Source organism: Triturus cristatus, chromosome 7 (assembly GCF_964204655.1).
Source record: "Triturus cristatus chromosome 7, aTriCri1.1, whole genome shotgun sequence".
Taxonomy (NCBI): Eukaryota; Metazoa; Chordata; class Amphibia; order Caudata; family Salamandridae; genus Triturus; species Triturus cristatus.
The window spans coordinates 490588537-490606534 of NC_140590.1; the positions used below are offsets into that span (position 1 = coordinate 490588537).

Sequence of the window (17998 nt, forward strand, 5' to 3'; positions counted from 1 at the left end):
GGGTTTGGGTTTTCCATTGCTTAAAACGGCAAAGTCGAGTTAGCAGTTTTGAACTGCTCTACCAGTCGTCAGTGACCGAATGGGAGTCACATTTTGCCTTGTCTCATTCAGGGTGGCACACTCTTACTTACAGGCCCTGGTTACCCCAAGTGCCATATACTATGGACTTAGAAGTAAGTTACCTTATGCCAATCTGGTATAGGTCAATCAAACATACTTCGTTTAAGGGTCAGGGCACTGAGGTCGGGTTAGTAGGGCTCAGTGCACTCCAAGTCGAAAAACCAGAAGCCTTAGTCCAAAACTTTTGGGCTGCACCTCTGCCATCGCGGTCTCTACCTTCATGCTTGGAGATTGAATGGCAACAGCTGAACACCTTCGACTTTCCTCAGGAGGTGGTTGATGTAATCTTGGAAGCCAGGTATCCTGGATGGACAATCAGCTGGTTTGTGGTGTTCACTGGAGGGAAAAAAGGGAAGGCTGTGCAAAAGAGCACCATCTCCTGTTGGATAGTTGTCTGCATTGGGGTCTGCTGCACTTTGGCTAAAAAGCAGCTTCCGGAAGGACTGCATGCTCATTCTACTTGGGCCAAAGCTGCTACCACTGCGTTAGCACTCATTGCCACTGTCCTAGACATTTTCCAGGCAGCTATGTAGGTGTCCCTCAATCCTTTCCTGAAACTCTATTATGTGGGCAGTCTGGTTCACCGAGAGTGACATTTTGCCTGCTTGGACCAATAGGACTTTCTGGTTCCATCCACAGACTCATCTTCAAATAAGTTCTGTTTTGGTATCTATTCTAAAGGTGAGGATTCTGTAGCGAGAAGTCTCTTTGGTAACACTGTTTCTGTTCTGGCTCTATCTTGTTATAGATTCCTCATTGGCTCTCCCATCCTTCCTATTCTCTGGTTGGCCTCTATCCATTAATAAGATCTCAAGTCTAGGAGTCTGTACAGTGGTCACACCAATTTGCATATGGAGCTCTGCGTCTGGAGCATGGACAGTCTTGAAAGCAACTGACGTCAGCACGCAGAAGTTGCACATATATATGCTCTCTATATGTCATTTCCGGAGCAGAACAAAATCAGTGCGAAGCCGTACTGCACCGCATACCAGTGAACTGATGTACAGCTTAAACGTTTCCCGGCGTAGTCTGATGCCTGAGGAATATTCAAAAGGTGAGGAATCTGCAGCTAGATACTCTCTACCAGAAAGAGCTTTACCAAAGGTAAGTAAGTTGTTCAAAACGATCAGTTAAAAATGATTTTCTTTGGAGTCACTACGACTCCAACAGTGTTCACAAAGTGTTTATCATTGGTCGCCGCATGTCTGCACAGGAACTCCATTCACATCTTTGCATATTTATCCGACTGGCTGACCATGAATAGCAGCAGACAATGTTATCTGGCACACGCTCATATAGTGGTTTCCTTACTCCACAAATTAAGATTCGCCATCAATGCCAGAAAGTCCCACCGCTAGTCAGCCTTTCTTATAAGGTACACCTTAAACGCACCAGAAAAGCATACCACATCTAAGGGATGGTGATGGGTTTAGAGAAGCTGCTGCATCTTTTTCAGACAAGGTGTCCTCTTACTGGAAGGGTGATAATGAGATTGTTGGGGAATGATGGCTCTCTCCATTGCCATTGTGTCACACACCAGGCTGCACATACGCCCACTTGGAGTGCCTCGCGAGGCAATGGTCTCAAGCAGAGGGTCAGTGGGAAGATCAAGTTTTGGTGAAGCGCAAGACTCTGCGTGCTCTTCTATGATGGAATAGCAACAGTCTATTGCTCGGTAGGCCTTTTCTCAACTTTCTTCTTCAAGTACCTTAGCTGCCTCACTCACGTGACTGTTCAAGGCACCTGAACCAGAGATGTCACATCATATACTTGGAGCTTTTGGCCATCTGTCCAACCATAACAGTTTCTTCAAGGGCAAGACTGTTCTAAAGAAAGCTGACAACATGACAGGCATGTACAACTCTCAGAAACGGTGGAGGGATCCCGTACATTTACTTACACTCTATCTTCCTCTCCCTCTCATTCTACATGTGGTGAGGAACATGAGGCAAGTGTCCATGACTCTTAACCTAGTGTTGCGGACCTTGGTGATGCATCCCTGGTATTCTGTGCTTTTGGAGATGTTGGTCAGCCCATACTAGAATCTGCAGCTGAGGCTGAATCTTTTCACTCAGCATCATGATGCTTTATACCTTAATTTATAAACGCCATTGGGTTTCATATATCCCAGAGGCAGAGCTTGTGCCACCTATGGAAGTAAGTTCTTCATTTGCAGTGGTGGCTTTGGAGGGTAGCCGAGGTACTAGAATTACAACTGCCCTCCATTGAGACTAAATTAAATGTTCTCATGGAAATTCTTCAGCATGGGCCGAAAACATCTGAACACTTGCTCTCATTTAATGAAGCCCTCACGAATACTCTGATGGCTACCTTGTCAAAACCATGTTTCTACCTGCCTGTTAGCCGGTAAGTGGCAGACATCATTGACTACCTAGTGATCTGGATTGTCTCACCAACTTCCCTGCTCCAGACTGTCTGATTGTACAAGCCTCGACTAGTAATTTGATCCCTGACTCCTATCCAACCAGTCGTGCAGACCAAGAATCCCTAAGGATTGACGCCATTGACAAAAGTAGGTTTCCTCTGCTAGCTTGACACTGCTATCCATAAATACTGTTTGTCTGTTGATCCGATACACGTGTACTTTGGACCAAGGCCAGCAAGATCTGGCCCACAGTCCATGGAAAGGATGCAGCCAAGTATGTTATCTGTGCCAGTTTGTTTACCACGGGCTTCATTTGCAGGGCAGTCATTACCAGTGTTGTCCTTCGCATACATGTCTGGGTGAGGTCCCACAAAATTACCTGGTGATGTACAGGCTGTGCAAATGGGAATGCACTTTGATGGGTCTTGCCTCTTAGGAGAGAAGGCAGACTCCGTATTGGAACACTTTAAAGACAGTAGAACTACTGTGCGCTCTTTCATGCTGTTTATCAATCAATCAGGGGTTTGTAGAACGCACTACTCCAAGGAGTCTCGAGGCGCTGGGGTGAAGGGGGTGCGCAGCTCCAGGATGTTAAGGTGCCGCTGTGAAGAGCTAGGGCTTAAGTTCCTTCATGAACTTGGTGAATGAGGGTGTCCGTCAGAGGTGGAGAGGGAAGGTGTTCCATGTCTTGGCCATGAGAAAGGAGAAGGAAGGTCCTCATGTTCTGGTCTTCTTAATGCGGGGTTCTGTCGCAAGAAAGAGCTGAGCCAAGCGGTGGGATCTTTGGGGTGCGTGGAAGGAGAGGCGGTGGTTCATGTAGGCTTGTCCGATGTTGTGGAGGGCTTTGTGGGCATGGGTGAGTAGCTTGAAAGTGATTCTCTTCTCGACGGGGAACCAGTGTACTGCCTGTAGGCGTTGACTGATGTGGCAGTGGCGCAGTAGGTTGAGGATTAGTCTGGCGGCGGTGTTCTGTTGTCTGCGGGTGAGGTTCTTATTGATCCCGGCGTAGAGCGCGTTGCCGTAGTCCAGTCTGCTGCTGATGAAGGCGTGGGTGACAGTTTTTCTGTGTTCGAGGGGAATCCAGTTGAAGGTCTTTTGGAGGAGGCAGAGAGAGTTGTAGCAAGAAGAGGAGACAGTATTGATCTGGCGGTCCATTTGGAGTTCGGGGTCCAGGATGATTCTGAGATTGAATGCGTGGTGTATAGGGACGGGTGGGTTCCCGATGGTGGGGGGCTACCAGGTGTCGTTCAAGGCGTCGGGGTGTGGACCCATGATTAGTACTTTGTGTTTTTTTCCGTGTTAAGTTGAAGGCAACTGTTCTTCATCCATCTGGCAACTGCTTCCATTCCTTCTTGGAAGTTGTGTTTGGAGATGTTGGGTTCGTTGGATAGGGAGAGGATGAGTTGGGTGTCGTTGGCGTACAATACGATGTTGAGTCAGTGTGATCTGATGATGGATGCGAGCGGTGCCATGTAGACTTTGAACAGGGTCTGGCTGATGGAGGATCTTTGGGGAACTCCGCAGGTGGTCGGTGCAGGACCCGAGAGGAAAGCGGGGAGTCTGACATTCTGTAAGAGGGGAATGAGTGAATCGAGTCGAGGGCTTTGTTCTGGATTCCCGTGTCGTGGAGTCTGCGGGCTAGGGTACGATGAGAGATCGTGTTGAAGGCCACAGAGAGGTCCAGGAGGATGAGGGCCACAGTCTCTCCTCTGTCGAGGAGGGAGCGGATGTCGTCTGTCGCGGTGAGAAGGGCGGTTTCGATGCTGTGGTTCTTCCTGAAGCCTGATTGGGAGGAGTCGAAGATGTTGTTTTCTTCTATGAAGGAGGCGAGCTGACTGCTTTTTCCATGACTTTCGCGGGATACGGGAATAAGGAGATCGGTCTTTAGGTCTTGAGGTCGGTGGGGGTCTGCCGAGGATTTTTTCAGGAGAGGGTTCATCTTGGCGTGTTTCCAGTCGTCTGGGAAGGAGGCGGTCTCGAAGGAGTGGTTGATGATTTGTCAGTGCTCTGGGGGATGATGTCTGCAGCTCTGTGGTAGATGTGGTGGCTGCAGAGGTCCGTGATGGCCCTGGAGTGGGTTGACTTCATAGTCTTCAGGGTGTCTTCAATGCTGAGTGCTGTCCAGCTGTCAAGTGTCGGCTCCGTGTTGCAGGAGGCGGCGGGTGTGGGTTTCCGGAGGGGGTTGTTTTTGTCAAAGTTGTCGTTGATGGTCTTGATTTTGAGATGGAAAAAGGCGCCGAGTCTGTTGCAGAGGTCATGGGAGGGTGGGATGTTGGTAGTCTCGCTGTTTGGTAGGGCGAACTCTTAGATGATGCCAAAAAGTTCCTTGCTGTTGTGTGTGTGGGTGAAGATTCTGTCCAGTAGTGCTTTCTTCCTTGAGTATCTGAGTTTGTGGTGGTTGTAGCTTTGAAGCTGTCGAAGTCTTCTGTGGTTTTGGAGTTCCTCCATAGATTTTCAAGGCGTCTGCAGGTTCGTCTAGATTCTTGGAGTTCGGTGAAGAACCAGCAGGCTTTCTTGGCATGGGGGTTGGAGCTTTTCTTGAGGGGGGCAATGGTGTTGGCGCAGTCGGTGATCCATTTGTGTAGGGTATGGGCGGCAGTGGTTGGGTCATCGTCTGTGGCGGTGGGTGCAGAGCTGCAGACGCGCGCAGCGGCCGCCATTAAGTAGGGGTCGTGGGAGGGTGGGTCAGCTCGGAGGCGGGAACGAGGGGGAGGGAACGCGGGGGCCGCAGCGGCAGAAAGGAGGCATAAATGAAAATTGAAAAAGAGAATAAGGGGGAGTAAGGAGAAAGAAAGAAATGAATGAAATAAGAAGAGAAAAAAGGGCAGGAACCGAAAGGGCAGAGAAGGCAACAAAGAGGCCAAGGAGAAGCAGACTAATAGCGAGGCAGAGCGAGGCGCAGGCCTCGAACCGGGATCAGCGGAGGGTGCAGGGGGCAGAGGCACTCAGGGTGGAGCTGCACGCCGGTAGAGCAGTTTCCTGGCCAGAAGGTCAGGGGCCATGTCAAACAAATTCCACACCAGTTCTGGAAATTTAGGGGCCTTTCCAGAGGTCTGGGGTATTGGAAGAGACCACCTTCCAGGTAGCAGGCCAGTTCTTTCATGGCTGCAACCACAAATCTAGCAGCAAAGTGCCCACCAGTAGGAAAAACCAGTCTTCCCACTCCTCTTTCCTGGTACAACGTCCAATAAACTGCTTTAATTTTCACTTCGCTGCTCCTGCCCAACTTGTGAGGAGTGCAGGGGCGTAATTCATAACTTTCTTCTGGGTTGATGATCTATCACATCCATAAGATGGGTCTTACAGTTGTTCGAACTGGCTACGCCCCACCTTTCCTCTCTTATCCAATCCAGTATCCTTCAGCGGAGCATCTATCTGTCCTGCTACGGGAGGGAGACCTGTTGCTCTTCAATGGTGCCATCGAGAGGGAACCAAACTGAGAAAGGTGGAGGTTGTTGTTCCTGACATTTCCTAGTCGCCAAAAAGCACAAGGACCTCAACCCTATCTTTGACCTCTGACCCCTGAATGCCTCCCTGTGAAAGAAGAAATTCAGAACTGTTTTGCTCTTGACCCAGGAGACTGGATGGCGTCCTTGGACTTGCAGGGTTCGTATTTTCATGCAGGGGGCTTCCTGCATTGCAGGGTGGGCATTTTCAGTTTGCCGTACTCTGCTTCGGCCTCACTAGTGTCCCTCCAGTGTTCACAAAAATGATGGTGGTATTTGCTGCACATGCTTGGAGGTCTAAAGTTCCTGTATTCCCATACCATGACGACTGGCTGCTGAAGGCAGGTTCGCTACAGTCATCCATGAACCGCCTCCAGAAAACAGCATAACTCTTGACCTCTTTGAGGTTTACTATAAATGAGCTGAAGTCCTACTGGATTCCACTCAGTCTTCCCTTTATTGTGTTCAAGGGTTTTCCGCAACAGCATCGACTCGTGGACATTCGGGCTATAACCCTAATATTTCTGGCTCAATTCAAGTGAAGGTGGCTCTGAGGCTTTGTGGCCTCTTAACCTTATGCGTCCTCCTTGTAAGCTATGCTAGGTGGCATATTCAAAGCCTATATTGGAACTTGAAGTCCCAGTAAATCGAGTATCAAGGCCGCATTTATCCAGGTCTTGGAGGAGATGGCTCAAGATGTGAATTTCTGGCTGGTTAATCATAATTTGCCCTGTGGAGGGCTACTCTCCTTTACCCACGCAGAGCTGGCAGTGGTGAGGGATGCATCACTACGGGGTTGGTGGGGTCACGTTGGGAGGAGGGGTATCAGAGGACTCTGGTCTCCAGTGAAGGCTCAGCTCCACATCAACCTACTTGAACTATTCACCATTTGCCTGGCACTAAAGGCCTTACTGCTATTCATTAAGGGGGGGCTGCTGCAGGTTCCCACCGACAACACCACTGCCATCTGGTACTGCAACAAGCAGGGCAGAGTGAGCTTCTTAGTTCTGTGCCAGGAGGCTATGCTTCTCAGTAAGTGACTGCAGTGCTAGGGCATCTTTCTGGTTCCCAATCCCCTGGCGTGTCCCTGAATGCCAGAGTGGACAAGCTGAGCAGGTGTTGTCAGGTAGATCATGAGGGGTGGTTGCATACCGATGTAGCACAGGGTGTCTTCCACCAGTGGGAAGAACTCTGGCTAGATGTTTTCGCCACCATCAAGAATGCCGAATGAGGAATAGTTTGTGTCCTGGAGATTCTGCACACACATTCTGGCTAGAATGGAACACGGGACTTTTATATGCCTTCTCACCACTGTCTCTCCTGTATTGAGTTCTGAAGTTCAAGAATGACACAGTGGGACCATAACTTGATCTTGAAATTCCTTATGTGTATGCCTTTTGACCGTATGCATAGCTGCTTTTGGCGGCTCTTGACCTTGAAGGCTGTCTTTCTTATTGCTATTACGTCAGCCCATCACGTGTGATTTGCAGACCCTGTCAGTGCAACCACCCTACATCATGTTTTCTCCATACAAATTGGGGCTAGAGACTCAGGCAGCTTTTTTAACAAAAGTCTTGACTCCTTTTCACATTGGGCTGTCACATTCTACATGCATTCTTTGCTCCCCTCACCACTTTAAGGAGAGGCTCCATCAGTTGTGCTTTTAAAGGGTTTTAAGCTTTTACCTGGGCCGTCAGCTTTTTTGGGGTTCTCCGGAGCAAAGAAAGGGAAAGCTGTGCAGAGGAGAACCCTGTCAAGGTGGATAATCCTCGACATTAAGGTCTGCTATGTGCTGGCTTAGGAGGACCTGCTGGAAGGTCTGAGGACCGATTCCACCAGGGCCAAAGGCACGAGGGGTGCCTGTCCTTGTTATCTGTCAGGCTGTGACGTGGGCACATATGTTAACAAAGCATTACTGCCTTTATAGCCAAGTCCGAGGGGAAGGACACGTTGCTTGCTTGGTTTTTAAAGACATTTTGGTTTAAGTCCACACTAAAGACCCTCTATCTGGGGAGATACTGCTTCTGTGTATGTTCTTAGATGAAGAATCTTCAGATCGAAATATCCATCAGAAGAAGTTACTTACCTTTGATAGTGTTATTTCTCATGGATGCTCTAACCACATATTCCTCACTGCCCTTCTGCCTCCCCTTTCTGTGGATCATTCTCTCTTTCACATGTTAAAAGGTCCCAAGTTAGTAGCCAGCATTCTGTTACTAACAAATGTTCACAATACATGTCTAAGGGTGCGGCAAAAGGATACCAGAAACATGCAGGTATAAAGCTTATATGGAGCTCTGGCCCGTCACTTCCTTGGTGGCATGAAGACATGGTGCAACCGAGGGGTGCAAGAGAGCACTGCTATAAAATTTCTCCGGATCCAGTCTGTCGTCTTAGGTGTGGAATTTGTGGCAAGATAAAGTATCTACCCAAAAGAGCATTATCGAAGATGAGTCAATAGAGACTAATGGAAGCGTCACAACAGCTTTTTTGATTTGAAAGTTCTTTGAAGAAAAAATAGCTGGAAACGTCCAGGCAGGAGTCTGCAGAGCAGGTGAATATACGGTGCTGCAAACAGATAGGTACAAGGTAAGATTTTCCTTTTTTGGCGCAGGTATGGCTCTCACAGAGCAGCAGTGGAGCATGTGTTATTCGCCCATAAGAAAGCAGAGTTTCCTAGGTTAAACACTATTGGAGTTTTAGGGTGGCTCTCTTTACAAAGATTGGAATTCAGTTAAAGGGGTTTTTGTCCAATTGTTGTAAGAGAAAACATATCTAACTAAAAATTACAAGTTCAAAGGACTCCAGGACTCAAAAAGGCCAAATTATCGTTGTGACTGAGTGCATATATGTTAAATAGTATCTTTCATGCCATTTGTTTTTTCTGAATACATCTAAAAAGAGAAATTATGAGAAATTCAAGTCCCATTGTGTTGATTATGAAGACTAAATTGAGATGAATCCTTTCATAGGACAAAGCGAGAACAGGAAGTGGCTGAGCTTAAAAAAAATATTGAAGAAGAAACAAAGAACCACGAGGCCCAGATCCAAGAGATGAGACAACGACAGGCTACTGCATTGGAGGAGCTTGCTGAACACCTAGAGCAAGCCAAAAGGGTATGTTTGGAAGCTAAAAGCAGTAGAAGGGCGTAAATAATGGTAGTTCTGCTGTCTGGATTTATACAAGGAAGGTTGTAATGGTTGCTCACTGGAGCTTCTTCTTTGTAAGCTCTAGTTGATTTTGAGGGTATGTATGATGCACTAAGCTTGAATACTGTGGAATTGATTTGCTGGTGGCACCGCTTTGCCTGATGGCACACCCTGGGACTGTAAAAATAGGAGATTGAACCAATATGTGGTCCTAACATTTTTCTGAGCAGCTTACTTAGCCCCTGATATAGAGTATAGGTGTTATTTATAGCACCTAATAAATATAGATACCACAAGGTACGTTATTTTTTGGGTGCTATAACACCTATTATGAGTTTGTGGGGAATAACATGCATATTTTGGTGCTTAACGCATCAAAATCCACGTGGTAGGGTAAATACCATATGATTTTCTCCTGTTCAATTTCGACAGGTTTGACCTGCCGAAATTAACCTACTGTTGGGGTATTTAATGCATCCATTAACCTTTGGATCTTTATATACCACACTAACTCATAATTAATGAAACAAGTTGGTTCCATTCTAGGCTTAGGGGTATTGCAGAACTTTTGTTATACGTTTGACGTCAAGCCCCTTAAAATTATTTGAAAATATACCTAAAAAAATTAATCAGTCCAGTCCTGTACAGTAGCAAAGTGTGGTGGCATGCTGATGCTAAAAGGATTTAATTAATCCAAACTGCCACATAATGCATAATTTTTAAAGTGCTAAAATGTATAGCAGGCAGGTGTGAGTGATATAAGCAAACCTGTGCTGAGTGTTGGGTGAGACAGGAGGAATTATTAAAATGAAATGTGTTTCCCAGATGTGAAGGGATTAAAATTTTACTGTGTAAAGAGCTAAAGCTTTGATTGCAAAAACCTGTTACAGTTTGATTAATTGACACAGTGGAGACCCTCCCTCACCCCCAAAACCGCACGACAAATTGCCCCCTTGTGGCTATTGCATAAAATTCTGGTATCTATGGATGCTCATTGAACAAACATTACTAAAACCTCCATTTGCCTCTTCTGTCAAACAGCTTAAAATTAACCTGGAGAAGAACAAGCAGAGCCTGGAGGGAGACAACAAGGAACTGGCCAGTGAGGTGAAAGTCTTGCAACAGGTAAAAGCTGAATCCGAGCATAAGAGGAAGAAGCTGGAGGCCCAGACGCAGGAGCTACATGCAAAACTCACAGAGGCAGATCGCCTGAAGATGGAGCTTGCAGAGAAAACCAACAAACTTCAGGTGAGAGGTGCCTCCTGGCTTTCATTCTTTTTTGTGAGACTGCCGACCTGCATGTTGAGGATTGGAAAGTGTAGTTTGGATGGGCCTCATTCAATGAGCAGGGTGCCAACTGCGTCATAGCACTAACTGGAACCTCTGAATCTGTAAACTAGCCATTTGTCGAAGAAAGTAAACTGGTTTGCAAAGTGCGAGAGCCCTGGAGGCTGTTCTTAATAATTTGATCTGTGGAAAACTGCATGAAGAATCAGCTTATGGGCCTGATTGACCCTCTCTGCTCAGACAGCCCAATGTGTAACTATTAAGCAGTGGTACCATAGCAAAAAGATGGCTGGTTCCATGTGGTACATTGAACATTAGCCATTGTATTCATTGTAGCCATCAAATTTGGGAATTCTGTCAGACCTGTGCTAGGGTACATTCTAGGACAATGTGTAGGTCTTTCCTTTCCTGAATAGTACCTTAAGCTTAGCTATGTACAGAGACAACCCAATCACATGCAATTAGAGAGTGCGTTTATTAAATGGGATTTTTAAAATCTAAGTGGGATAAACCTAATGTCGCTGCCCATGCCCAAATCCACCAAGACAGTAATCCTAACTATCAAACTTTAGGTTATTGGAGAGCAGTAATCAGTAGTATATTAGTATCCTCTCATACAGTCGCATTCATTCTCATGTGGACCTTCAATTTCAAATGTTTTTCAAATTTTTGTGTGTGTGGAGGGGCAGGGGGGACTTACAGGTTTCATACCATTCCACAGTGCATCACGCTTCCAGTTCATAAAATATTTCAGTCTACAGGCTTTGCATGACAGCTTCCACAGTCTAGAGATTGCAAGTCTTTTTGAGTCTTTGACCTGATTGTGAATGACAATCTTCAAAAGTGTCCTTTAGCTACAAACTATTTTCTTATTTTCTTTTTTCTTTATTATTTGAAACAGCCAACACATGTTTCAGTGTTATGGTCCTCCCCTTCTTCAGGGCACAGAGTTGGAATGACTAGGCAAACCTGGTTATGTAGGCCAATATCTGATAGAGACTTCTAGCTGCATATTCCCTACCTAAGAATTATTCCCAGGTGTCAGACTGGATCTGGAAATGTTTTTGTGAACAGTACCCCAGCGTGCTAGTACGTGGCATCGTTCGCCTCCGTGTGGTGTCGTCCATGCCGGACGTGACGGGTGCGGTGCCTAAATAGGTGCCAGTCAGCCTATATCCAGAGATAGCTACCCCCAGTCATTTTTTTTACTGACCTTTTTTGACTTTTTGTCAAAGTCTTTTTGAGATTTATTTCCTGGTCTGGAAGGATGTCCACTAGAAAGGCTAGGTTCAAGCCCTGCGGCACCTGCCATCCACAGATGTAAGTGATGGACCCTCATCTTGTTTGCCTCTTGTAGTAAAGTGGCTCTGTATATACTGTTCCCAAATAGGTACAGTGTGCACAGAGTCCACAGTCCCCAGAGGTTTGGTAGAGGCTAAAGTAATATATAACCTTACTCTCTAAAATGGTAGCTTGGTCGAGCAGGTAAGCAGTATCAGAGGACAGTGTAAAGCATTTGTTGTACACACTCAGTCAGCAAATGGTCTCACACACTCAAGAACTAAACTCTAGGCCAATGGTTTGTATATAAACATATATATGCTTGTTTTATTTTAGAACCAACAATAGGTATCAAAAAATACTTTCTCAGAATGAGATGCTTTAGATAAATACTTTCAATAGGCAATAGACTTTTGTATGCAATAGTTACAGTTGTTGCAATAGGCAACACAATTTCAAACACAATTAAACATTGAGCTCAATGTAAATTTCTAGTTAAATGCAATAGATTACTTTTTGGATTACTTTTCTTACCACAGGACTGGATCCTAGATTCAGTCCTGGGACATCTCCTGTAAACAGTTGAGTAAAAACGTTTTGGTTACAGTTGTGATTTTTAAGGAATATTATTGTATTTTAAAAGTTGACAGAAACTTTTTCACATAGAATTACCAATGTTATCCTATGGGAGGAAATTAAGTTAGCAGGTAAGTAGGGTTGTTGTTACTTTTTCTTACAGTTGAAAATAATGCGTTTTTGTTATACAGGCGATTTTTTACGAATATTTGTAAGTTCGCAAAATCGACACTTAGAAGAATTTCTGGCAGAAACCAGGCAATGTTATGGAGGAAAATCAAGTTAGCGGTAAGTATGGTTGTAATTACTTTGCAGGGTCAGTGCTGGGCACCAAGATCCAGCACTGGGATCTCTCCTGATAGCAGGCGAGTAAATTCGTTTTAGTAATTCGGTTGATTTTTGGTGAATATTTTAAAGTTTCAAAACTCAACCCTTCCAAGTGAAACCAGTCAATGTTACCCTATGGAAGAAAAGTGAGCTATCGGCTTTTGGGTAAGTACTCGACTGGCAGAGTTAAGGTTCTGGGCATAGACTCAGGGGGTCTCCCAGGGTCAGGTAGGTTACAGTTGTTACACCCTCAGCGGCACAGGGGCAGCCGGGTGCAGAGTGAGGTAGGCCCAATGTTATCCTATGGGAGGCAGGGGGCCTTTGGTTGGTGGCTGCTGGCTAGCAGGCCACACGACTGTGGGAGCTGGACTCCTGGTCACTTACTCAGGGCAAGTGGGGAAGTAGATTAGAGTAGAGGTTGCACTGCCAGGGGCACTCTGGCGGCTGGGTGCAGGGTGCTTTTGAGCCGTCAAGGATGAACAAAGGCTGCAAGCTCGGGGATGAAGATTCTTCAGGTGCGACCACCACTTCGAGAGGTAAGTTTGGTAGTTGTAGGATAGGTAGGCACCCAGAAGTTGGGCACAGGGGGCTGCCGGGTGCAGGGGTGCCTTTTGGCGTCGGGAAATCTTACCCTCAGCTGGTCGCGGTTGGAGGGGGTCCCTGGTTCTGAGGCTGCAGGCGTCGTCAGGAGCGTTGAGGTGGGTCCTTGAGTTCCGGATTCTGGGTCACAGTCGCCGGGGGGATGTCCTCTTGGTGTTTGTCCACTCAAGCACAGGCCAGGATTGGCGGGTGCAGAGTGTGCAGGGTTCGCGGTTCCTGGCTGATGCCAGGGGTCAGTTACTTGCTTTGAGCAGTACCACTGCTCGTGGTAGTCCCAGTTAGAGTCATAAGGCAGTCAGTTACTCCGGGGTTTTTGAGGTTGCTGACCACTGGAGACGCCTGGGTTTAGAAGGAGCAGGTTCGAGGGTCGACAGGCCTGTTGGGCCGGGGCCAAATCAGTTGGTGTCTTCCTCTTGTTAGCAGCTGCACGGCAGATCTTCTTGTTTCTTCTTTCGGAATCTGGATCTGAGTAAGGAAGGTTCAGGGTTCCCCTAAATACTAAATTTAGGGGCGTTACAGGTAGGTAAAGGGCAGGGACCAATGGGTCCCTTCCCTGGGGTGGGTACACCCCTTTCCTGCCACTCTCCTGTGGGAGGGGGGTAGTAGCCTCGTCCTGATTGGGCAGGGCTTCCCATCTTCAAGATGGCGAAAGCCCGGAGATGTGCTTCACCTCGCCTCCCCCACCTGAGGGGTGGGGTTGGCAGAGGCTGGCACACCCCCTTTCCTCACTTAGCTTTTACCGCCAATCTTCCCGCCAGAGAGGGGGTCAGAACCGGTGGGGGCCAGTTGCTGAGTACAGCAAGTGGCCTGGAGAAGCTCACAGAGGCGGCATGCCTTTGAAGCTTCCCCTGCCCATCCTGGGGGGGAGACCTAGCACCTCGCCCAGGATGTGCATTGTTGCAGGCCCAGGAGAGCGGATGGCGCTCTACCCAGGGGTCCAGCAACATGTCTGCTGTGTGGCAGCCTAGGCAGCCCCTCAGACAAGACGTGGATTGTAGGTTAGGTTCAGGGGCAACTCTAAGTTGCCCTCTTGTGCATCTTACAGTAAATCCCACACTGGCATCAGTGTGGGTTTACTGTGCTGAGAAGTTTGACACCAAACTTCTCAGTCTTCAGTGTAGCCATCATGGTGCTGTGGAGTTCGTGTTGATGACCTCCGAGCACCGTATACTCTTAAAGGCAGCATTGCACTTACAGTGCCTAGAAATGGACCTGGGTACTGTAGGGGCACAGGGCACATGCACCTGTGCCCACACCACTGGCATAGGGCACCCAGCTAGAGGGCTGACTGAGGTACGCCAGGGCAGTGTGTGTTGTGGGCATGGCACACAGGGATGTGTGCCATGTTGACTCTTTGTTTTGTTCTACACCAAGACACTCAGCCTGCAAAGGCAGTGTGTGTGTGTCAGGGTACAGGGCCTCTAAGGGTGGCACAATAAGTGCTGCTGCCCTTAGGGGCCTTCTCTGGTCTCAAGACCCTGGGTACCTAGGCTACCATTTACCAGGGGCTGACATGTGGCCAGAGATGCCAATTGGGTTTAGGCTTCATGCAGTTTTAGGGAAGGAACACAGGCCCTGGGTACCTGATTGGCAGGAGCCCAGGGCACACTCAGTCAAAGTACATCAGCAATTCAACAAAAAGTGGGGGCATACCATGCAAGAAATATGGCACTTTCTCACACCTCTGGTGCAGCGTGCCGGATTACGATGCAACAACCTGCATCAGCTGCTGTGCCATGCACCCCAAGGTCTTGAGGGAGCTCTCCCTTTAGTTCTCTGTCACCCGATGTGCGATTCTTCGACGGTCTTGAACCCGGTTGAAAGGAAGGTCCTGGGATCAGTTGCGGATTCCAAGATAGTCTTTGCACTTCAAGTCATCAGGCAAGTCCCACAAGGGCAGGAAGAGTAAGAAGTCGAAGAGGCCTTCGCTTATCCCTGTCCGTCGAAGTCATTTGGCGAGGCAAGAGTAGCATCGCCATTCGAGGGGTGACTCCACGATTGTGCCTGGGACTGCTCTGTGCCTCCTCGAGTTTCTGGGAGCCGGAGCAACCCCGACCAACTCCAAGACTTATAGGAGGCCATGAACCTCATATTTGGATGACCTGTACCCGCTGGCGCGTCTACGGGCTCTACGGGTTTGTGAGGGGCCCCCACTGGTTTTTCGCCGGCTACTCTGCCCCTGGCTCCGGTTGGGTTCCATGGGTCTGGGCCGGCAATGGTCATATCACCTCGACCTTCCCCGGCTTCGTTCCCGTTACAGACACTCCTAGTGCTGTTGACACCTTCCCCATTTTCATCCCCGACTCCAAGATGGAGCAGGTGGGGCATTGCGTGGCCCAAACTGGAGCAATGTCTTCTAGGTCAGAGCCCATGCGCTATTCTTATGGGCTTGGGCGCAAGGAAGATTGGGAGGGGTTGCTGGATCTTGAAGAATACCAGCCCCTACACCCCAACATTTACTGTTGTAAGGAATTGGCGGACGCCAGCTGACTAGACACTACTTCTGATACTGGCTATGCTCTCTCCCCCTGTCGTGGCTACTTAGGAGGGGGCTTCTTTTGCTGTGGTGGTGATAAGGGCGGCTGATGTCATGGACCTTAGCCTACCCTTGTTGGCAGTCAAGACTAACGTCATGACGGATATTCTTCCGAACTCCACTTCTCCCAAGGAGACTAGACTTGCTTCAGAGGTGTACCCTGAGCAAATCTGGGAACACACTGAAGCAAGTCTAGTCTCCTTGGGAGTAGTGGAGTTTGCCACTGTAGCTGTGTGGCCCCCCAACTTTAAGAAATACTTACAGTACCCCTGGGTGAATGGAACTAGGGTAGAAGCTCTGAGGGATACAGGTGCCAGTTTCACTATGGTGAAAGACACACTGGTTTCCCCTGAGCAATACTTGATTGGGAAGTCTTACCCAGTCACCAACGCTGACAGTGTCACCACTAGTCATCCCATGGCCATGGTGACATTAGGCTGGGGGGGGGGGGTTACTGGCCTGAAACAGGTAGTGGTCTCTCCAAAGTTGCCAGCTGCATGTCTGCTTGAAAATGATCTGGAAACCTCAGCCTGGGCTGAGGTTGAGCTAAGGGCCCATGCAGCCATGCTGGGCATCACTGAATTGGTGTGTGTGCAAACCAGAGCACAGAGCAAGAGGAAGGGTGAAAAAGTAGGTCTGGAGCCTGAAAGAATGGCCCAACCAACCAAGAGAAAAGGTAAGAAGACTGGGGTACCAGCATCTACACAGCAAAACATTCAGGACCCCTCTCCACAGGGAGAGGATTTGGATACCCCTGAGGGAACTGAGTCCATGGAGCTTGACCCTTACCAGGTTGAACTCTTGGGCCCAGGGGGACCCTCTAGGGAAGAGCTGTGCCAGGGTCATCGAGACTGTCCCACTCTTGAAAGCCTGAGGCAGCAAGCTGTGTCAGAAGCTAGGGGAGATGTCAGTGGTACCCACAGAGCTTATTGGGAAGTGTGATTACTGTATGCTGAGGCAAGAAACCCCACTCCTGGAGGGTGGTAGTGCCACAGAAGTACAGGGAGTTCCTCCTAACTTTGGCTCATGACATCCCCCTACCTGGACATCTGGGGCAATCCAAAACTTGGGAAAGGCTAGTGAGTCACTTTTACTGGCCCCAGATGCACCAAAAGGTGAAGGAGTTTGTCAGCTCCTGTGTTACCTGTCAAGCCAGTGGCAAGACAGGTGGCCACCCAAAGGCCCCCCTCATCCCGCTACCAGTGGTGGGGGCCCCCTTTGAAAGGGTAGGAGTGGACATTGTGGGTCCACTTGAACCTCCCACAGCCTCAGGGAACAAATGTATTCTAGTGGTAGTGGATCATGCTACTAGGTACCCTGAAGCAGTTCCACTTAGGACTACTACAGCTTCTGCAGTAGCCAAGGCCCTCCTGGGTGTCTTCACCAGGGTAGGGTTTCCTAAGGAGGTGGTTTCAGACAGAGGTTCCAACTTCATGTCTGCTTACCTAACACACATGTGGAAGGAGTGTGGAGTGCAGTACAAGTTTACTACACCCTACCACCCACAAACCAATGGTCTTGTTGAGAGATTCAACAAGACATTGAAAGGTATGATCATAGGTCTCCCTGAAAAATGGAAAAGGAGATGGGATGTCCTGTTACCATGCCTGCTTTTCGCTTACAGGGAAGTACCACAGAAGGGAGTAGGTTTCTCACCCTTTGAACTTGTAAAAGAGGACTGTGAGAGACCTCTTCAAGAGCCCAAATAAGACATAATGGACTATGTGCTTGGCCTAAGGTCCAGAATGGCTGAGTACATGGAAAAAGCATCCAAGAACATTGAGGCCAGCCAGGAGCTCCAGAAGTGCTGGTATGACCAAAAAGCTGCACTGGTTGAATTTCAACCTGGGCAAAAGGTGTGGTTTTTGGAGCCAGTGGCACCAAGGGCTCTCCAAGATAAATGGAGTGGCCCTAACCCTATCCTAGAAAGAAAGAGTGGGGTCACCTATTTAGTTGACCTGGGCACTAGCAGGACACCCAAAAGGGTCATCCATGTGAACCGCCTTAAGCTCTACAATGACAGGGCTGACATCACCATGTTGATGGTGACTGATGAGGAACAGGAAGCAGAGAGTGAACCTCTCACAGACCTCCTCTCCTACAGCCCAAAAGATGGGTCAGTAGATGGTGTGATCTTCTCAGACACCCTCTCTGCCCAACAGCAGACTGACTGCAAGCAAGTCTTGCAACAGTATGCTAGCCTCTTTTCCCTGACCCCTGGTCTGACAAACTGGTGTACCCATGATGTGGACACTGGTGACGGTGCACCTGTCAAAAACAAAATCAATC

The 17998-nt window shown here is 48.2% G+C and overlaps 1 protein-coding gene across 4 annotated transcripts in view; it reads left to right on the forward strand.

Moving 5' to 3' along the window:
* Positions 1 to 17998, forward strand: part of MYH10 (myosin heavy chain 10) — a 1171079-nt gene that overhangs the window by 878536 nt on the left and 274545 nt on the right. For all 4 annotated transcript variants that reach the window (XM_085616842.1, XM_085616841.1, XM_085616843.1 and 1 more), the window contains 2 exons: positions 8925 to 9069; positions 10144 to 10350. In XM_085616842.1, coding sequence (XP_085472968.1) covers positions 8925 to 9069; positions 10144 to 10350 — 352 coding nt within the window. The remainder of the gene's footprint in view (positions 1 to 8924; positions 9070 to 10143; positions 10351 to 17998) is intronic.